Source organism: Dromaius novaehollandiae, chromosome 6 (genome assembly GCF_036370855.1).
Source record: "Dromaius novaehollandiae isolate bDroNov1 chromosome 6, bDroNov1.hap1, whole genome shotgun sequence".
Taxonomy (NCBI): domain Eukaryota; kingdom Metazoa; phylum Chordata; class Aves; order Casuariiformes; family Dromaiidae; genus Dromaius; species Dromaius novaehollandiae.
In genome coordinates, this window is record NC_088103.1 from 32,692,015 (window position 1) to 32,714,719 (window position 22,705).

Genomic DNA, 22,705 nt, shown 5'->3' on the forward strand with positions numbered 1-22,705 from the left:
AGGCAGGGCCCTAGGACAGTAACTTGTTTTAGAAGTTGGTTGAAGTGTCAAAGCTGGTAAAACAGCTATGGAAGATTAGGCATTGCCGTTAGTGGTTAGACATCCCGCACGCTGGCCTATGAATCCTCCCTGGCATGGTCAGCTCTCACACCTTGTACGTGCTAGAACTGAGCCGTGTGCTTCAGTACCCAGCACCCGAGACTGGAGGACAGGCTTTATATTTGTGATGTTTTTGTGTTCTGTCAAAAAGCATCAATCCTGTTTGTAGTTGGAGTTGAACAGATAATGATTTTTAACTGCTCATCTCTGGAATTGAGGAGGGCCTTTTCTTTTGAGGCTTCTATTTTGGTGATCTCTCTTATAAATCATATGATTGAGGCAAGAAATTTATTCCTCAACAAGTCATAGCTTTGTTGTAGAAGAACAGTCAATGACAGATCATCAGGAAAGCGGAAACACCCAGCAGGTTAGGGCCCTGTGCTTCAACTGAAATTGTCGCTCCCAACTTGTGGATAATATTTTCCATTTTGTCATTCATACAGTGATTAAGTGTAGTTAAGAATTTTGATGCCTACTTACTGGGAGAAGGGAACAAAAATGTGGCTAGGCTACACTTGAGCTTTGGAGTGTCTGGGAGGGTCTTGCAGGAACAATTCCAGCAGTGGATTGACCGCGTGGAAAATATGCAAGTTGGTAAATTCAGAGTTTCATCATGCTGTAGTACTCCCCAGTGAGGTAGTGCAACTATGCTGAAAGAGTTAACTGCTCACCTGTGAGGACTTCCTTAGGCAAGAACCCAAACTGAAGTGGTTTAGGTGTGAGAATGGAGGTATCTGGTTTGCTTGGCTTAAAGCTACGGACATGAACTGTAGTAAGAGAAAATTACCTTGTTCTGCAAGCTGTGAAGATATCAGGTTAGTATCCAGAGAACAGTGAAGTGGAAAGATGCACTGCGGAGAGCTGCGTGTTGGGTCAGAAAGCACATCCTCTGCATCTTCCCTTGGCAGAGTCGGGCTGGGCAGAGCGACGTGGAAAACTGCTGGAAGCTCAGTCGGCACATATGCGCTCTTTTGTCCCATCCTCATTAAATAAATATACCACGTATCTCCCTGTACTATGGTGCCTGTCTTCGCAATCAATAGGTTTCAATGTGGCAGAATTGAACAGGTGTAATGGGGTTATTTCTCCTGTGAAATTATAACAGTGCTGACTCAGACATTTCTTGTAAGCTGTAAAGCAAATGCTTTTGACTAAAATATCCTTTTGTCTTCAGTTCTCCCCTGCAGTTTATTATTGTGTCTGGAAGATGCCTCCCCCTGTGAGTTGTGGACTTTCAGCTTAATGTCAGTACTCATTAAAGTGTAGGAGCAGAAGAAATTTAAGATTGGCGCTAAACCACAGTAGATGGAAGAATTTAGTGCACCATTCCAGGGAGTTTACTTGGGCTTAATTGATGCACACAGCTTAGGTATGGACGGTATGTGTGCTTTACAGCGATGCCTCCTGGACATGTGTTAAAATAATCTAAACCCTCTCACCTCCTGCCAGGTGGGGCTGTACGTACAGTGTAACTCAATCTAATTGTTGCAGGCACTGAACAGATGGGGGTTTTATTGCCTTCATGAGTGCTGGGAGTGTGTAACAGCAATGCTGGCAGGATCCTTACCCCAAACAGCAGCTTGTGAGCTTGCTGAGATGCAGCTTGCTGCAGGGAGGAAGGCTTGTGGCTGGGAGTTTTGCACGGGTCTCCAGCAACCATGGTTGTGACAAGACAAAGGGAGGAGGGAGGAGAATAGGTGGTTTGTGTTCATGTTGGTCTCTGTTTCAGGTGTAACTTACCTGCTGCCTTGAGCTCAAGCAGTGCGCAACATAGTAATAAAACCTTCTGAGCCCATTTCGCCTTACTGATTTAAAACACTTTGTGGAGGTGTTCGTTGTTATTCCTATCTTATAAAGGGGGAAACTGAGGCATGTGAGGGGAACATGGAACTGCCTGATTTGGAGCTGACAGATTGGAGATGAACAGGTTTTCCTGGTTCCTGTTCCTCAACAATAAGCACTACCTTTCAAGTCTCCCTTTTATAATAAGGCAGCTTTATAAAGTAAAGTGTGATAAAAGATAACTGTCCCCTTGCCTCCTTCTACCCATTCCCAACCCTCATTGTGGCACGGTGAACTTAGTGCATACTTGGAGGTATTTGTCCCTCTCGGAAACAGTTTATTGCAGAGGTAGAGTGAACTGGCTTCCTCTGCCATGTGTTCTTTACTCAGTGCATGTAGAGATGCAGTCATTGCTGCCCAGTGCGCTGTGCTGACATGAGTGTTCAGCTGAGAAAATGAACATGTGTAGTGAGCATAAAGTCACCCTGACTGCCTCGAAGGGGTAAATACCAGCTTAAAGCTTTGGCAGGAGTTTTGTTCCTTTTCCAGGAAAGGAAGCAAGCTTGTGGTGCAGCTTTTGCTGTGCAAGAAATGTTTGGCTATGCATAAGAATGCTTTGTGCCAGACACTGTATTGGATCTGCACAGTAGGTGCAAAGACCAGGTTCCTGGAGTGAATGATAGCTCAGCATTCCCATCTCTGTAACAAGCTTCGCAACCTTTCTGTTCCTCCCTTAGCCTACTTTCAGCACTTCCAGAGTGCTTAATTTTGCTCAGGACAAGAGGACAGCGTTGTCTTATGGGACTCCAGGAACGTACCTGCTATCAAGCAGGAGTCGGTACTAGACAGCTCATCTGCAATAGTTTGATGGGGAGAGTTTGGAGGTCAAAGCAAACATGCTGAAGAAGTGCTGCCTGCCTGAGCATAGTGATTTTGCTTTCCCTTCACACTGGACCCAGACCAGCTTCTTGTGTGCTGAAGGCTGTGCTTTTTGCCACCGTGGAGTGAGTACCCACGGAATGGAAGATGCTTGGAGTTAAAGACCAATAGCTTGGTGTTGCTGGTGCGCTTCACTCCTCACATGTGTTGTTGCAACTAGTGGCAGATCAAATTGAGGAATCGATTAGACTGTTTCTCTCCACACATGCCATATCTGTTTTCACAGGAGCCCTTTCCTGCTAGCAGACTCTGCATCTACAGAAGCTGTTTTTTAATGTTTTTATCCTGAGCTTCTCTAAAGGGCAGCACTCATTGCTTCTGTTTGTCAAGGGCTGTACCAGGCGGTTCTGCATGAGGTTATGGAAACAATTTCTGAAGTGTTTCCTACTGGCTGGAGAGTTATTGCAGCCACTGTAGAAGCAGGCTCTGTTGGGAGTGAAGATGGTGAGGAGTGGGAATGCTGCTTGGCTGAAGATGTACCTTCTCTCACCGTATCTCCAGCTGAGAGCTGCAGCAGGGAATGTCTCCATTTTGGAAAAAATAGGACTAATATGGTGATTTCCCCAACTTCTCACCTTCCAGCCCATACAATTTTGAGGGAGAAACTACTAGTGGGAGCCAGTCTGAGACTGGCCGGTTGTAGCAGCCTTGAGAGCAGCCAAAGTTAGGAATCTTCTACCAGTCAGAGCTTTCCAGTTTGCAGAGGACAGACTGCCTTGTGATTGGTTGCTGTTGCTCTGATCATCTCTGTCCTGCAGTCTTCTCACCTCCATTTTTTCAATCCTGTCTGCCCCTCTGTCCCTCTTTCTGTTTCTGTGCTCCTTCCATCAGTATTCTTTTTCTGTGTTTTTTACCTTTAGTTTATCTCTAACTGAAGTCTCTGTCATGCCCCTCAGTAAAAACACAGCACCATTATGTTTTCTGTTGCCACCACACCGTTTGCATTTTGTTCACTTCTCTTGCATTGAGATCATTAACTCCCTGGGACAGGTACTACCTGCCACTCTGCACCTAACTGCAGTGGGACCTCCTGCTTTTATTGGACTAATAACATGGTTAATATTGCTAGTACAAATATATGATTTGTTGGTGCTTAGGCTCCTAAATCGGGGAGGAACATTCTATACTTTTCCTGCAATCGTTCCCTTCTGCCCCAAAGAAATAAATACTTAGTTTCAAGTGTCTTAGGCTGCTCATTCTGAAGGAAATACAGGCTCATAAGAATCTTTACGTGCCCACTAGCAGCATGGCACCTAGGCAGTTTGCTCTCTGAAGAGCTGCATGAGCAAGATAGGAGTGAATGTCTGCTTTTCTGGGAGCACTGACATGTTCCCAGAAAATTTACCAGTGTATAAATGGTTCTCCCTGGGAGATCGAGGAATAAAGAATGTGGAGTTCACTCGTGGTCTACCTTGGAGCATTAAATATCAACCACAAGAAAACCCCCCGGGAGATGATTTTTTTTTTTTTTTTTTTTTTTTTTTTATTCCTGGGCCACTGTTTCACCTTCTTCTGCTGTTAAGCTTCCTTCCCTTGTCCAGGGACAGCCTTCTTTCTTGCCAGTTGGCTGCTGAACTGTAAATCTGTCAGAGGACACAGTGTAGTTAAAGAAGAGACATCTCTCCAGTGCTGCTGAGTTTTCTGGTCCCTAGAGGGCTGTGTCCCAAGAATACTCTGAAGCTTGTATGATAAATAGCAGCCAGTCCCTCCAAGAGACTATGCAGTGTGGAAGTATGCAAGTGTGCACGCTGTCAAAGGCTGGTTGGGGAGCTGAAGTGTTTTGGTTGATACTTTACCATTTCTTTGCTGTTCATGAAGCACTGGCATCTTCTTCAGCATATTTGAATATCAAACACAAGGGGGTTCTTTCTTATTTTATTTTCTTATGATACAGAGATCTCAGAGCACAGCTGATCAGAAATCCTTTGTAAGAGCTTTAACCATTCCTTCCCTCCTCCCCAAAGGTACTGTGTACTGGCTGATATCCCAGTAATAAAGGCAATCACAGTGTAAAAATAAAACATTGCCAAGGCTCAGCTGTGGCATGCTGGTGTCGTGAACTAGTGATGGCAGAGTTGCTGTTCTATTGCCCATAAGGGGGAGACTGTGCTTAAAAGCTACTGTCCCCTGTTGTCTCTAGGAACAGCTGCCTGTGGAGTGGCAGCTCTGCAAAGTGAAATTCCAGCTGTTATTCAGTAGCCCAGGAGGCCAGTTGCCTAAAAGTATGCCCCAGGGACAGCATGGATTTCCAAAGATGGAGCAATAGCAAAGGCATAACAGAGTAGTTTATGCAGAAAGGCTCTGTTACTGCTCAACAGCTTAGGCTGGATAACGATGGAATTTCTTGTTGCAGATATGTGGGAAGGAGCTGTACCACTCGCAGAGCCTGGCCTTGACAGTGTGTGCTGGGCAGTAAGAACCTGGCTGTGCAGAGCCAGGATTGAATCCAAGCTTTTCATGCTCCTCTTCCCCAGGCTGCCTGTAGATTCAGGAAAGCAGTTCTGCAGAAAATCAGGTTGGGAAAGAATTCTTCATAGTGGAAAGAGCTCTCTTAAAACAAATGGAACTGTTGGACTTCCTCCTGTTGTCATGGCGGAGTTGTCCATTTGCCTTTAGGGGAACGAGGAAGGAGATGCAAAATTTTTCTCCTCTTAAATGTCTTTTGCTGCTTACTGCAGTGGCAGCTGGTTGCTGGTTTGCTTTCCCTGGGTGAATCCCAGCTGTGATTGCAGGTGCCGCTCCACTAGCTCAAATCTGAGCAGGGACTTCTGAGCAGGCGGCCCATGTGAAGCGCTTCACAGCAGTGGATACAAATGAATGCTAAATCTGTTCCCTGGTAAATGTTGGAAGCATGTGAGTGCACTGAACCCCACCGAGCTGCCAAACCTTCTGTCAAGCCAGAAGTTAAGTTGTTGTAAGTCTGTGTTCCCATTTTTTTTCAATAGCTTGTAGTGTGTCCTGTAGGAGTGTAAATATGACTCCAGTCAGGCATGAAACACGCAACTTGAAAGCCAGAGTGCTGGAGAGGCTGGGTAATGGGGAGTGTGATAGTGACTCACAAGAGCTGCTTCCCTTGTCGAAACGAAATGGGAAGAGTCTGGGCATGTCTCAACCTGCTGCCTCGCTCTTCGCCAGGGGGAGGAGGGGTATGAAAGGCTGGCAGGGGCCTTGCTGAATTTGTGTTACTGTCAAGGCAGGCGAGACTGCGGAGGCTCCCCCTGGGCTAAGTACATACTGATGCTGTAGGAGTAACCGCTGGAGTGACTGCCTTACGTATGGACTGGATCTGTTATGTTGACAAAGTGCAGCTGGAAATGTTGCAATGAATCTGCAGATTCTTACTGGTCTCTTGGGTTTTTTACTCTCCCCCCCGTCCTGTGTGTGTACTCCCCCCCCCTCTTTGTTTATCTGTATATTTAAAGAATTAAGGATGCTTCCAGTTGGGTTCTCTTTCCACCAACTCAGATTGGCATCGTTGAACATCACTTGCTTCTGAACTCAGCTAACTTCTTTTAGCTCTGATGAGGTCTTGAGAAAGTAGCAGAAAGCCCTCCTGGCAGAGAGAGGTGTGGGAGGAAGGAACCCATTAGAGTGCATCCACGGGAGCTGGAGTGAATTTTCATGGTGATGAATATGGGAGTGAAAGCCCTGGCTGTTGCTGTGGTGTAATTTGGCCAGGCAAGCATTCTCCAGGCATCCATCAGTGCACATCTGTGCCGAGCACTGACACGGGCTCTTCTCATCGTGAGCCCTTGCCTCGGCAGTGGGTCCCACGAGTACCATTCCAAGTAGGCCAGCAGCAAAATCTAGCCTGAGGAGACTTTGCTATCTTGCCATTTGTCTTCTCAACTGCTCCTGAAGAGCAGAGTAGAGGTTGAGGAAATATTCCAGCAGAAGTTTGATTTTTTTTTTTAATTTTTTTTTTTAATTTTAGTTTGCATTTTGAATTTCCCTGACATGTGTCTTGATCCTGCTAGAAGGGAAGGGAAGTATGCTGGTGCAGTCAGTGAGAGAAATGCAGCAGAGAAGTAGGGCTGATCAGTGTTCCTACTGCTGTGTTTGGGACACAGTGTAAGTTCATTCATTATCTCTAATGACCTAAATGCAGCTGAGGGCTAAAGCCATTATGGAATAAGCTAAAGTAGTGGCTGAAATGATCGATCACCACAGGTAAGAGCTGACTACAAAATTTCAAACCAGACTGGAGATCAACATGAATAAACCATCAGGTTCTATACAGCAGGCGGCAAAGTCACCTAGGGCAAAGTATCATGCAGGACTAGTTTCAGAAGGAATCAAGAGATGCACTTTTTGAGTGGGATCTGGCTGGGATCTCCAGGTTCACTGTGTCTCTGGTACAACACTGAGCAATTTGCAGCCTGTTCCCAGCATGACAGTAACCCCTCTGGCACAGCCACGAGCCCAGCCCCATATCTGCTGTGACAAATACACCCACACTTAGGGCAGCGCCTGTGTTTGCAGTTTCCAATGAGCATGTGACTGAATCAGCACAGGCCTCTCAGCAGGGAGGTTGCCTTTGGCAGAACAAGCAATGTAGTCCATAGAGGGAGGAAGTACTTCTTGGAGGACTGTGGCTCCATGTGCACTGGCTCAGGTGGGTGAGGAATTTCTGCTGCATCCATAAGCTGTTCCTGAGACCTGTGAAAATTTCTTTGTTTCAGAGCCATCATCAATCACTTCAACCCGAAGATAGAGTCTTATGCTGCAGTGAATCACATATCACAGCTCTCTGAGGATCAGGTAAGCCAGATGTGTGGTGAATTTTTTTTCTCCATTGTGAGCTGGGAATATAGGCATATTAGAGCACCTTTTGCTCATTGGGGCTGGTGATGCTGCGTACGTTTGAGGGATGAAGGTGGGACTCTCTTACTCCTTGCTCAGGTGTGGATGAAAGGAGGAGAACGAAGGCTTGCCTTAGCCAGTTTTACCATTGCATGCAGGCATCTTGGTCCAGCAAATGCAGAGGAAACGGTGAGGATGATGGGGGCGGGTGGAAGATGTAGCATTGTCAGCAAATGTGGTTAGGGACCCTGAGAATGCTAGTGTTTAGACAGGGATAGGAAGTTCTTGGCAGTAAGCTTACTTGTCAGAGAAATGTTAAACCTAGCTTGATTTGCTGTGATATTGGGCAAATGGTTGGTAGAAATTTTCTAGGGTAATTGAATTCAGTGTCCTGAACAGCTGTTTTAGACAGATTTTGAAAAGAGAAGGCTCTAATAAAGAGGGTGGTAGGGTTAGCCTGTTTCTCTTCATTAATTTGGCTTGATTTCCTCTCTTCATGCCCCGCTTGTATTGCATAAATGTGTAAATATGGCTTCTTGAAAGGAGGCTCCTGAGCATGGTCTCAGGAAGGGAACAGATGACCTGCTTCCCAAAATACAATATTCAGGTTGTATGTTAATCACTCTTGGAAAGGTGAATGACCCTGCAGGAGCCTGTGGTGGACAAAATACAGAACTGCCATGCAAGTTGGGGGAAACCTCCCAGACACAGCTGAGTCAGCATCTCTGGACCTTCCAGAGCAGAAATTGGGTACACCATATGGGACAGACACCTAAGTCGCCTTGGCTTGCTCACGGATAGGACTCATGCTTCTGTCTGTTTAAAAAGTCCTGACCACATCTTTCTCTATAGTTCATTTCTCTCATTACTTGATGCCCTCCCTTGCTTCCCACTAACCTCTTCATGTGTTATTGTACTTGATCTGTACTCAAGTGTTTGGGTAACACCCCAAAGCCTCAGTCTGAATGCTCTACTAATGCAGAGAAGAGATGTGGCTCTTGCAACTTTTTATTCTCTTCTTGGTAGAGCCAGCTGGAAGAACACTGGTTTAATTTACTCAATTTTTATGTATTGTTCTGCCTCTGAGAGTCACTGTACCCACAGTTATGCTCTGTGATGGTTCATGTTATAAATCCTCATTCATTGATGATATAGTGATTGCATCAACCCAGACCCCTAAAGAAGAAAAGCCTTTGATAGTGCAATTTAAAATGGGAGCTTGGATAGGGGAGACTTTTGCATAGTGTTTAGGTTAGTCTGAGAAAGGAAAGGTGCTTTTTACTGTCAGCTCTGTGTAGTATTCATCCCCCAGCAGCAGTTCAGGGAGGTCAGATTGAATCCTTTCTTCTCGTGTGCTATTCTTTAAATAAAATCTCAAGCAGCAGGCAGATAATAAAATCAGTGTTGATGCATGGAGCATTTTGAGGAAGATGATTAGGAAGTTGAAAGACAGATTTCTCTTCTTTTCCTCTCCTTCATGCTTTCTCCCAGTGTAGGGAGGACATCAAACACAGCTAAACAATAAGGCCTGGTGAACTGTAGAGGAATGATGGAGATGTTGCTGTAGTGAGAGACTGTGTGGCCTCAGTGAGGGTGTTTAGTCGACTTTCTGCAATTTACTGCACAAGGAGGAGACTTGCTTCCACTTCTAATTAGCCAGTAAGCTCAGGTCTGTGTTTGGACCACAGTTTCCCCTCCATCAGTGGCCATCCCATGTGGTAGGTAGGTGATAGATGGTAGTAGATGGCTGAGATCAAGGCCAGGATCTAGCTTTTGTGGGATAACTGAGTTTGTTGTTTCATTCTGTTAGCTATCCAACACGTGGGGATCAATCTTGCCTTTTGGCCACTATAGTCTGTCTGTCCTTTTTTTCCTTCTAGCTCTGTCTTTTGTCTCTGCATGCATGCTCACTATGCTCACTTAATTCTCCTTCCCTCTTTTTTCCACAAATGATGTTTGCTACACAAAATCCATCCTCCTTTTCTGTCCTGTTTTCTGAATTGTACTGCCCTGAAGCTTTTTATGCTGACACTTAAAATGTAATTATTGAACTTTTGTGTGAACATACAGATGTTACATTTGGGACTGGTCATTCTCTCCTATGAGCTGTAATTTCAGCAGTTTCGGGAGACTGGTACTTCTTTCTTTGGGAGGATTTGTTTTTATAATAATGAGGACCAAACTGTGGTGTGTGGTGGGTTTTTTTTGTTTGTTTGTTTGTTTTAAAAGAAACATTCCTTCCCAGAAACTAGTCTGTGGCTGGATTCTCATATGGCTGCTCATACTCTCTGTGATACCTGAGCATCCCCCATTAATCAGGCATGACTTTGACATAGTTATATCTAAGGGGGATTTTCCAATTGCTCTGAGTTTCTTCTGCTTCACTTGAACCTACTTAGTTTGGATTTTTACTTCAGCTTGGGTGAAATTTGCTGTGCTGCTCCCTGACTGTTCCAGCACCCTGCACATGTATTGGATTAATTTTAATTTTTGTATTTATTTTTAATATCATTAAAAGTAACTAAGTAATCGGCTGAGATAAGTTTTGCTCTGTCTTGTTCTTTCCTAATCCTATTGAAAGCTTTATAACCTTGTTAATCACTGATGTCCATTTGTTACTATTCTCAATCTGTCATTTAAGTATTTTCTCCTTTCTTACTTACAAGCATTAATGTTAACATTATTACATGCTGAGGGGATTCATAGGCCCATGAAAATGGTGAACATGGGACTGTTTTAAGTAGAGGTTTTTAATGAGCTGCTACCATTGCACATCTTCAGTCCTAAAGATCTCCAGGAATGGTAGTTTTAATATACAGACCTGTGCTCTAGGCTGGTTTATTCATAAGGGTTTGTGGTACTGCTTTGTCGACTGTTGTGTGATTTATCCAGTGTTCAGATCAGAAGTACCGGAGAGAAGGCCTTTCTTTCATGCCCTGGTTATGCTATAGGTCCAGCACTACTATTTTTCCCATCAGGCATTCTTCATGGGATGGCAACAGCATGTAAGTGCTCCATTTTGAAAGCATCCTGGAAGTGAATGGGAGATCCCAGGCTCAAGCAGATGCCAGGATATTGACTATGGACTATGAGCCTTCTCAGTCTATAAACACTCTGTGATCCTTCTCAGTGCTACTCTGCAGAGTCTGTTTGCCAAAGTAAACTGATAATCCTTCCCAGTTTTTAGTTATTTTGAGCTTGCTGTAGGTCCTTCACCACAAAGCGGACAATGTGTCTTTTAGTCAAAGATATTTTATTGGCCTGTTCCCTTCATTTGCTAATTGGTTAAATCTGGCTTTGGAGTTAATTTGTGTTTATATGGCATTCTCCCTGTCAAGACTTGTAGCTCCTGCTCACATGTCCTGCCAGGAATTGAAAGATGCTGCGCTGTCAAAGAGATAATGTTGGCCGTTAACTGCCATGTAGTTTTAGCTCTCCCACGCAAGTCATCATTCCCAAGTCTTCAAAAGATGTTTGAGTCCATTCCCAAGTCAAAAGGCAGAATAGCCTTACGTAAAATGAATTTCCAGGCTTATCTATGCTCTCCAGATGACTGGACTGCCTTATACTTTTTAATACATAAGAGCAGTAGACTTTCTCTGTGCTATCTGATTTGAGAAGCTCCCAACAGCAGAAGCAGTTAGAGAAAACAGGGGTCAAGGTGGCAAGAAAACAGCAACACAGGAGTTGCTCCAGAAGAGCAGATACAGACAGACGGAAGAGCTGATGACACAGGACATGAGTGATCTGGATGGGGTCTCACATCTGCCTTTTCTTCTGGATGTGAAAGAAGAACTGTGTGCAAGAAGGCAGCTCTCTGCCTGATGGTGGTGTTACACAACTATTCTAGAGAGGCTAAAGTGAGGGGAATGCAATACTTCTGTGGTGAAATCTCCTCACAGCAGGAATGTCCTGCGGCGCCTTGTATGCCAAGCAAGTCTTGTGCCAATTTGCTGGAGAATTACATAGGGAAATTACTCACTAAGGTCTCATTTTCTCCTTGGCACTTGTTTTCTGTATCATCTCCTCTACAAGGGTCTTCAGATGTATCTAATTGAGATGGCAGACACGTGGGACTGATGCTAGTCAGAAACGCTTACGTGCTTTGCTGATAGTCTCTTTCTTCACAGCCACTGCAGAGAGACTAGGAACCTCGGGTTTGGGGGTGTTACAAAGTTCTGTGTGGAAGATTTGTGAATGCCTGTGCTGTCTGTATTAGTCTGGTAACTGCAGACAAAAAGTGCTAGGAGCCAGAACAGGTTGCGGTGGAAGAATGGAACAACTGTATTGCTCTTGAAGTTATGACAGATGTGTGCACCACATGGCTTGTTTCACACTGTAAAACCTTTAGAACTCAGGTAGCTGCAATCCAGTTTTGATCAGGCAGTCTCAGAAGGCTGTCTTGCTTTGGTTGAGCTCGTATCATACTCCAAGTGTTGAACGCACTTTTCTGCAGTGCCGCATGGCCTTCTGTCACCAGGTGGGTCTTTGAGGGGCTAATGCAAAGTGCAGCTCAGGGAGCTTCCACCAGTGACTTGCACAGAAAGTCACAAAACTGTGCAGTAGGTTTTAGATGCCCTGAACTATTCTAATTCTGTGAACCACAGCTGTCATGGTTTATTCAACTTGTCCTGGTTTCCATAACTGTCAGCAAAGCCACTAGCAGTTACAAAATGCTTTGTCCTTTTTTAGCACTACTGGCAGTGGTGTTAAGAGTTAAAAGCCTGTTGGCATGTGTGTGATTGACTGTTGCTTTTAAAATGCTGAGTACCATCAGTGCTAAGTACTACTATAATAATTCCTCCTAATCTCTTACATTAGTACAGCATTTTGTAAGGGCTCCAGAAATAATTTAAAACGGTTTGGACGTAATGCTACTTCACTTCTGAAATGCAGTGGGCTTTGGGGTAGAAAGTATCAAGCTTGCTAGTGCAATATTCCACACAGCAGTAGGAATATGAAACTCCAGTTAAGGGGACACCAAGGCAAAGCCCTAATTTTAAATCTTTGCGTCTTTGCAAATTAGCAGGAATGTTGGGTTTCGTGATCTCATTACAGACACCTACTCATAAATGACTTGAAACAAGAAAGTATTGTTCAAACAGGAAGAACCGAGCTGCACTAGTTGAGATTTGAATCCCTGGTTTATAGGGGTCTATATAGTTGGGCTGTCTCCTGAAGACATCCTGCTAGTTTGCCTAGCTAATGAGGGTTCTCTGGTTTAAATATCTCCCTCCTTTTTTGGTTTACAAGAGAAATATCTCCATAGCTTACTAATGTCTTGGACTGATTTATGCAGTGTGGCAGGGTGAATGGGTCTGAAGAGAGTTCAAGGACTGATGAGCTTTACTACAAGGAGCCTTGAAGCTGGAGGTGAGCTTTGGAGCAGTGACTTTGCTGTGAAGTCTTTACTAATATGCAGAATAAAGTATGTGTCATTAGAGTAGGGATGCAATGTGTAGTAAGCCCTCAGAGGATCAAAAGAAGGGCTTTGTTTTGAAAACACCTACTGCTGGGGAGATGTAGCCCTATTCCTAATTCACTCCCAGAAATCTCGACTAAGAAATGTGAGGAAACTCTACAGTTCTCTTTTCTTTCTGGCTCAGCACAAATGTGTCGCAGCATCCTGCCCACTACAGTTAGTGGCCATAGCCACTGTGTGCCTCTATATGATAGGCAGCATGACCCTGGATCACCTTGACTGTTGCTGGAGCAGAGGAGTCTTTCTGCCCTTTGCACATTGTAAATGCTTAGGCATGTCTCATTTCTTAAGACTTCTCTGAGCTGTCCTCATGGGCAGATTAGACTGCTTCAAAGATACAAACTGATAACAGAATAAGTCCATTAAACTTCAAAGCAAGGCTTGCCTTCAATTCTCATGGCTTGTTTTCATATACTTGCCTGGCTCTCACAAGCAGAGTACCACAGGCATTGATAAAGGCCTGAAAACTGTTGTAGTCCAGGTGACCAGTGGCCTGGGGACTTGATTTAGAACAGCTGCCTTCCTAAGCTGTTACTCACTATTAATTGCAATAGAGTAAAGTCTTCTGGGGCTAGTTATTTTTTTGTGCTGGGGCTACTGAGGCAAGACTAGGGAATATGAGTTATAAGCTTAACCTGAATCAAAACAGAGTGTGTGCTGAGCAAGAGCCATAGGTGTAACTTGGTGATAAGCTCCCGGTCCATACTGTGGAGACAAGCTGTTGCTCTAGTTCCAGTGTTCATCCTGTGCTCCAGGTGAGTGTATTTCAGAAAATGGTTCCTGCTAGAAAGAAAACAGATGCCTGGTAGTTTTATATTTGTTACTGTTTATATTCGTAGCCTGGAAAAAGGGCTGTAGGTAGGTAGAGGAAGGTGCTGCAGGCTGGGGTCATGAACTCCTCCCTAGCGGTCACGGTGCTGCCTTAAGCAAATCTCGAGCCCTGTGTCCTCCTGTGCCGGAGGGCTGCTAAGGTGGAGCCCTTGGGGAGGTAAGCAGTGTCTGAGAAGCACTGTGTGATCTGATGAGGAAGGCTGCAGTGTAAGTGCAAAGCAGTGTTACAGATTGCCGTCACCACTAAGCGCCTGTACAGGGCAGAGAGCTCCACAGAGGATTGCAACAGCATGATCAAAACAGTCTGTATTTATAAAGATTAAATTACAAATTTCCACATCTGCGATTAAAGGAGGAGCTGTCAACAGCTGGCTTGTGCGAATGCACGATTCAATTTGCATTTTGTAAAACTTCGGATTGAGGGTTTTTTATTAAATCCCTTGTGAAATTTGGGGAACAACAGGCAGCAGCTGCTGCTAGGTGCATAATACAGATGCATGATTGCAGATACATGCAAACTTCTTTTTTATCATTCTTTGTAAAACTGGATTTATAGCACTGTGCTTTGTTACAGTAGCCTTGAATTCCAGCCTAAGCTTTCTTATACTTAGTCACCTCATCTCTGCTTGGGATTCTTAAAAGGAGACAGGCTATAACATGCTGTGCTAGTTATAGATGGTTATGTGGCTGTGACTAACCTTTCCTGGAGTCAGCTTCTTGTGCAAAAGGGAATGGGCAGCCATACTCAGTCTGGGGCTTCTTTTGGAGAAACCTCCTGCCTTCAGAGATTGCCAGTGTCCCTCCTTGCTGGTAGTAAATTGCTATAACAGACTGATTGTTTTCTGCCTTCCTGCTCTGGATCCTCTAGCTGGAGCTGCAGCAGTTTCCCAGAAGTAGCGATGACCCAATTTGTCATTATTTCAAAGTGTGAAGCAAATTGTGCTTTGTGGTCTCCATGTCTCCCAGAGCAGGAGAGTAAATGCTGCTGAGCCAAAAGGTGCTGCACCTGAACAGAGCTCTGCTCAGCTGGAAGATTTGTGTGTGTGTGTGTGTGTGTGTGTGTGTTTTTTTGTTGGTTTTTTTTTTTTGGGGGGGGGGGTTGTTTTTTTTGACTCTTTAACGTTTGGTGTTTGGGTGTTAAGACAACAGGTTTAAATTTCTTGTCCACAGCAGGGAGCTCAGAGGCAAATATTTTAAGAGGAGAAAGAGGCATCTCTGTGCCTCCCTCTTCCTATCTTCATGGGAGGTCTGAGGCAGGCAGCAGGAATGCTCAGGAGCTAATGGGTGTCATTCAAAGAAAGCAAGAAGGAGAATGCCTAGAGATGGAAGTGGGGAAGAAGGTGCTGCATTGGCCAAGTGCCAGGCACTATAAGTCCATTCTTCTGCTTTAGTCAGAGGGGCTCTTGGATTTCCTTATGCCTTAGTTAAGGCACTAATAAGATCCTGGGAAGGTAAGTATTGCTAACACATGTGCTGGTTCAGCAGCAACATCTACCTCAGAGCTGATGTGAGAGCTGTCCTGTGCAAGGATATTAATTCTTAGCCTTGTTTTTGCATTTACCTGAACACCTGTTTGTAAGAACTTTTCTTTCATTTTCCCAGACCACAGATTTAAGTTCTCCATCAGTAACTGCTTCAGAGCAAGAGTTGCTAACAGGGTGAAGTATATTCCAGAGTCTCAGATGAGAAGCTGAAGAAGCAGGCTAGCTCACTGTCTGAGTATGTAGGATTTTCAAAATAATTTGATGCAGCCCAGCAACCACCACTCACATTACTGTTTACCATTGTGTCACAGTTACATCAGTGGTAGTTGTAAACTAGAAAGCTTTTCTCTTCTATGAAAGCACAAGTTACTCTAGAATGACCTCTGGAAGGAGGACAGTAAGTATGGGACCAATCAGATCTCTGACATGTGGCTTGCAATTACATGCGACTCGGAGAAGGACACCTTTCTGGCAATGAGACTTAGCATCTGGGAGCAGGGAGGATGTCTGGCATCACAAGGCTAGCTAACTTTTTTTGGCTGGCAGGTGCTATGCTGACTCTGGAAGGGTCTGCACAATCTTCTGCAGACAGAAGTGAGCCCGCTCTGCCCATGGTCCGAGCTGCATTGGAGCCATGTGAGCATGTTTAGCACAGTGCTAAGCCAGAAATAATGATATCATGGTAATACTGCATGAACTAGTTTCTCTGGGAACTGCTATCAACTCCCTACTGGTTATATTTCTTCAGTAACATCTGTGAAGCAAGTACCCAAGATATCAAACCGTTGCTTCTCCTGCAAGTAAGATGCCAATCTTTTCACTTAGATATTGGGTTGTCCTTTGCTGCCTTCTCCTATTTCTGTCAAAATTAATGTTCTGAAGCCAGCCCAAAGCAATCATTACGTGAATATGGAGGTGACACAGAGCCTACCCTCAGATTTCTGTCATTCTGTCAGCAATTTTCCTTCTGAGTGTTTGGAGGGGAGATCCTTCTGAGTGTTTGGAGGGAGGCCGTGTTCAGTTAGCTAGTGACCAGGTCTCCCTTTTCATTCGACTCCTAGGCTGGAAACCACACACACCTCTCCCCAAACCTAGATACCTGCCTTTGCTCAACCATATCATACTGGTAGTTTGCTGGAGTCAGACATCTAACCTGCACAAGATGTTAGTCATCATTCTCACCCTGAGGTTTATCAATGAAGTAGTAACAATGAAGGATGTAACACAACCTGGATCTAGATAGAGCTTTGCCTGACTGTGTCTGTAGTTTTTTCCATCTCACTTAAAGTAAGTAGTCGTGAGTTACACTGTAGACTTTTTTAGGCCTCTTTTTTTGCAGTAAGTGCTCTTTTTGTTTAGTATGTTGAAGCAGCAGGACAGGTGGAGAATTCCAGCTGAAGGAAGCAGAAGTATAGATTTGCGAAGGAGCCAAGGTAATCATGCTGGAACTTTGATTTCCTTTCCATATATTGTTTTCTGCATCCAGATTGCTTTGTAAATACTTTCTTTGCTGGAAACTTTCTACTGAGTAGCTAATGCTGCTGAAAACCAACTATTTGATGGAAGCATCTCACTACAGACTGTTAGTTCTCACCTCAGCTATAAGGACGTGCTTTTCTATTTTAAATGATGGACTTATTAAATTACAGTACCACCTACAAGTCACTTTCATAGAAAGGAAACTTAAGTTTGTTGCTGGGCTAAACTCCCCTTCTCAGAAGAATAAAAATAAAGCTACTGTAATGCCTCATCTCAGCCTTCTTTGCAGACACCTGAGCATATGACACACTTTTTGCAGAGGAGAATATTAACATGATATAAACTTAATATCTTCAGCTGATGACAGTTCCCCACATCATCCAGTTCTTGCTGAGCTTTCCACTCTCAGTAGTGCTCAGAGGGATAATAGTCCAGGACTGCTTGAGTCTAAAAAAGGTCTGTCATAATTTGGTATGTTGATGTTTCAGGAGCAGGACTCAGTGATGCTACACTAGTAAGTAATAGGGCTAGGCAGTTAATGTCATAGCAGAAGTCTCAGCATAAAGAAGTTGGTCGCTGTCCTGGGACTGCTGACCACTCCTGTCCCATTCACTCATTAGGAAGTTGGTTGTCTGGGTGAACCAGAAATTTGTGGTCTTGTCTCTGTACATTGTCCATTTGAGGGATAGCCTGGTCCCTCATCATCATCCAGAAATCCTTCAACTGAGTTGAGTGAAATGGAGTTTTAAGATGGAGGCAGGAGGATGCCCTGGTCTGTGAGACCTGGATTGAAGCTGCATGCTTTTCATACAAGAGCTCATAACTCAGTGTGATCTGAGCTTATGTATGTCTGGGAGACCTTTTTCTGTGATGTGTTTGGAAGAATTCAGGTTAGGATAGCTGAAGAGAAATCTTCAGTTGGTTTGATCCTGGCATCTGTTTAGAAAACAAATGATGCAAACCCAAACAATTTCAGAATCTTGGGAGGGAGCGAGAGAATTTTATTTTGATAGCGTTCCCTTTTTAAAAGGAAAAGAAAGCAAATGAAAAAGCACCTGCATGTACTCCCACAAAAAGCCTTTTTTTTTTTTTTTTTTCCTCCAGCTCTGAACAGATCATGAAAAAGTGAATGCAATGCAGACTCTGGAGTGCCACCCCTACCTCCAGTAATCTTATGTAGCGTACGCACGTGTGCTCACAGACCACTGCGGATTCTTCTGCGCTGTCTCTTTTTACATAGTCCAGAACAGATGCTGCAGAAAGTATCCACAAAATATTTAAGATCCCACCCCTCCCTTCTCTGCTACTTGAAAAGGTGATTGGATCATTCTGGTGCTATGTGCCACTTCCTGACAGAGATTTTAATGCCTTCTAGGGTAATGGTGAGCAGCATATCAGACCTCAGACTTCTCTTACTATATATAGCCCCTGCTGTTTCCTTCTCTCTGGGTCTGGAGTTGTTGTCCTGGCCCATTACTGAGCCTAGGTTTTTCTCTGCCCTTGCTGCTTCTGTGGGGCAGCCATGTGCCATCATGCTGCTGACAGCACACACGTTTGGGAGTTTTCCTTTACTGGAGGCATACACCTCTTCTGGCATTTTGTGTTCTTCGGTTTTTCAACATATGATGGTAGAATATAAAGTAGGTCACTATTTCTTTTCTACTTGTCTCAGTTCTGCAGCTCTTGTGATCTTTGAATTCTTCCTGAATATCAGACAGTTTTGGAAGCTCATGTGACTGGGAGAGTTCAGCAGGCTCCTAAAGCCTCAGTAGGCATGTTTGGATTGGGCCATAACAGAGCACTAGAGACATCCTCTTTCTTCTTAGCCTTTGTGTGCCTTGGATACCCTGTTAATTAGTGCCCTTGACATGTTTTAGAGAGATAAAAAGGAAGAGTGATGGCAGCTTTCCTAATACACAGGCCTCGTTTGCTGTTGTGATGTATCCTGTGGCTGCTGCCAGTCCTGCCCTCCTGTTCTCTCTGAGCTGATTGTAGCTGGCAGTTGTCGTCTAGAAGCAGTAAACCAAGTGAACAGCTCCACTTATTACCATTTATAAAAATGCACCAAACAAGCTCTGGGCACAGTCACAAGTCAGTCCTTAAACAGGCATATGGAGGGAATTGAGTCTTTCCTGAGTCAGACTAGTTCAGGCCACTGTAGATTTGCAACAAAATTCAAAACCTTAGCATACCAACACTGAAGCTTTCAACCTGAAAATTTGCTTTTGGGTTTTATTTGTACATCCCAAGGTGGGGGAGGTGTTTGGGCTAAATTACAGCACCCCAGCGTTTTGCTGCAAACTCCCCCATATGAATGGTTCTCAGAACTATAAGGTCAGGAGCCCATTAAATGCGGAGAGGAATCAGGAAGATTTCCTCTTGTTTTAGATGCGCCACCCATCATCTTCTGTCGCATACTTTGTCAGCAAGATGAGTGTGGTACCAAAACATATTTTGTTAACACAGGGCGAGAATGGACCACTATGGTTTACCCCACCTTACAGGTGTGTAACCATGTGGCCAAACCTATTTAGACTTCAGATTTTGTAGAGCTTCTTTGAAATGTGAGACCGAGTTAGAGATGCAGAAAAAACTGATCTGAAGCTTCCACCCAGGCTGCCTCCTGGTGATGTTGAATTCCTCAGTGGGCTGCTCGACTCATGCATGTTAGATTGGAAAAGTCAAGTAGAACTTGAACTTGTGCGTATGAGTATAAGGCGCAGTTTAAGAAGTTTGCTAAGCAAGCATGAAATACCCTTTTAATACAGGCAACAATTCAGATATAAGAATAGTATCAAGAGAGCAATGCATCAGCATTTTGGGCAGAGCAGCATTTAAGATTCCTATTAAAACAAAAATAGTTGTGCAAATAAAACTACCAGTTGACGCAGTACAAATTAGTGGTTTTAAAATCTGGAGAAAAAGTGGCAGAGTTATTAATCCCTGAACTGAAGCCCTTAAGTCCTTTTAGCGAGTGACTTCTGCTTGTCATCTAATCCCTTTGAAGCACAGAAAACAGAGTTGTTCTCTCTGCTGTGTAATAAGAGGAAATTAACCAGTGAGCAAAATAAATTGATTAATTGGCAGCAGTAAGGAGCTGTGTATGCACTGTATCTAATTGCTTTTTCTATATTGTCTTCCCCTAACTTCTTGGAAGACACAGGTTTGTGGGCTACATATGCAAAAATATGCTAAAAATACCTCACTGAGGCTTTGAACCTGCAGCTTCAAAGATCATTGTGTGCATCACCTTCTATTGCTTTGGACAGTCTCTAATGGGGACATTGCTCAGCCAAGCTGAATTTATGCAGTAGAAATTCAGGCTGAAATTGAACACACCTCAGAATCATGGCGTAAATCAAATCTCATTTCCCTGCTTGCAGAGAACGTGGGCTGTGTGAGCTTTCTTCCTCCTCCTCCTAAGCAATTTTTATTCTGCCAGGTCAGAGCTACCTTTTCCTTATGAGAAATACTGAGCAAGTGGCTTCTCTGAGCCTTATTCAAAAACCCATCAGAGCTAATAGCTTTGCAAACGTTTGATGTCCTAGAGGCACTTGGGAGCACTAAATCCTCACAGAGGGATTTTTAGGCTATTGAACAGTGGTGTCCTCCAAGCACTGCAGAAATTAGTATGGAGATATTTCCATTATGGATCCAGCAGATACTTATGCAGGAATATGACAAAAGAGAAATTTAGAGAGAAAGGGGAAGCCTTAGTGAACAACTCCTTGGCCCCAAGAGAGAGTGGCATCATCGTTGCCTAAGTCTTCAGTAGCACTGTACAAATATATCCTGTCTCTGTAGCCCGCAGGCTCAGTCTAGAGCTGTCAGGAAAGGGTGCATGCTCTTTGATTCAGAGCGCAGGCATTGTGGACAAGTAGTTCTCCAGCTTGCTGCTCTGTATACTGTTCAACCTGAGGATCCAAAAGCAACAGGTGCTTTGGAAAAGAAGCATAAGTTTTGTTCTCCTCATCCTTTGGAGAGAACGGGTGCAATGCCAGCACAAGTCACCTCTTCCATGAGTGTCAACGGCAGGCATGCAGCCAACCCAGTGCTCTTATCTGGCCATCAGCAATAAGCCTCCCCTTTGTGTCTTGTGTTTTTTGCCAGTCCAGCATCTGAGTGTTTGTGGAGATAACGGGGTCACTCTCACAGAGATGCCTCTTTTCAGACTCTTCCCAGCTGTGCTTTCTGAAGGGATTTGTCCTCTGTGGTGTTAGGAGGTTATTGCCATGAGTGTCTGAATTGTGGGAAAGCTGGTGCTGAAGAGGTAGTAGGTCTGATTATTTAAGGATATAAGCAGAGCAAATGTTGCAGGGAAGAGCATTAAGTTCCCAGGCACACAAGCCCTTTTTACATCCCCCAAATATCTTTGGATTGCAAGATACCACTCCACAGTGGCAGGAATCCTTTCTCAGAGACCTCGCTATTATCTTGGACCCTGGTTGTTTCTGTTAGTTATGAGGAGAAATGACTAGAAATAGCTAAGAGTCAGCAATTTTGGTGCCTTTGTATTTATTTCAAAGAATGTACACTGACTTTTTTTCCCTGAGAAGAGCAATAACAAGCAGCAGACCTTTCCATTTCTCAGAAATCTTTGACCTGTTTTCCTTGTACAGTCCATGCCTAAGTCTCTGCTCCCTCTCAGATTTGCTTTACTGACTGCCTGCTGGCCAGCTATCCTGCACATCCCCATTTTGGTCAAGAAGCATCTGATGCCCACAAAGTTAGGTATCTCATCAGGCCTCCCCTTGTTAATGATTACCCTGGATAGTTGCCTCTGCATTTCTAGCTGTCTCACCAGCTGTTCAGGTGCCTTTTGAATTAGCTTAACCATTAGCTTTAAGCACCTCTGAGAGCCCCCCTGCCCCAACTAAACATTTTTTTCTATGGTGGCCATAACCATTTCATCCTGTTTCACCTCTGGTCATTGCCCAGATGGAGTTTAAAATGAATGATGCATTCCAACAGTACAAAAGGGGGATAATTCAACAAACTAAAATGTTAACAAGCTTCAGTGCTTGAGCACGTCATATCAGAAATCATTTGGTTCTTTTATTTATGACCTCATCTTACTTTTTTTTCCTTTTTTTTCTTCCCCACTCACTGTCCATGAGCTGTGCCATACAGATGAGAACAGCATTCCAAGCAGTGCCTGGGGTTTCTGATGAGCTGCTTGGTAGGACAGACTTGATCCTTTCTTTGTAGGAATTGCACTGCTGTCCTAATGCTTCTAAAATTAACTTACAGAGCTGCATTCTCAGTTTCTAGGGGACAGTCAAGCTGCCTATTCCCTTCTGCCTTCTGTAGATGCTCTTGATGTCCGTACTTCACCTGGACATTCAGCGCCCCGAGTACTTGCGTCCCAAATGAAAGGACTTCTGAGCTGCACATTAGATTGCTTCAAGTCTGAAACAACTGCCTTTGAGCAAGAAGCTCTAGACTTCGTATTGCAGTTTGGGTAGCCTGCACTTAGACTGACTTGAAACCAAGCGATTCATTGAAACCAATTTTGGAACTCCAGCCTTAGAGCCACTGGTTCACATTTTGCAGCTGAAGTTCCCTTTTTGCTACAGGATTTTCTGTTTATAAGGATCATCCAGCAGGTTATAGCTGTCTTTTCCAACTTCAGATTTGCAAAAGCCTTAAGAGCTAAAGCTCCTACATGAGCTGAGTCTCTCAGAAACTTCCAAGCACTGCCAATCTTTCCTTGATAGCTAGCTACCCTAGCATGCAGCTACTACTACGCTTTTTGTCCTTGGAGGCAAAACAGCCTACTTCTAGCAAACCAATTGCCTACAGTTCT

At 44.1% G+C, this 22,705-nt stretch overlaps 1 protein-coding gene across 3 annotated transcripts in view; it reads left to right on the forward strand.

The window, feature by feature from the left end:
• Nucleotides 1-22,705, forward strand: part of ARMH3 (armadillo like helical domain containing 3) — a 134,075-nt gene that overhangs the window by 90,328 nt on the left and 21,042 nt on the right. For 2 of the 3 annotated variants that reach the window (XM_064514129.1, XM_026102905.2), the window contains exon 24: nucleotides 7,503-7,581. In XM_064514129.1, the coding sequence (XP_064370199.1) occupies nucleotides 7,503-7,581 (79 nt within the window). Of the gene's footprint in view, nucleotides 1-5,552; nucleotides 5,735-7,502; nucleotides 7,582-22,705 lie in introns of those variants that run through there. The other variant, XR_010389741.1, reaches the window with a different exon arrangement.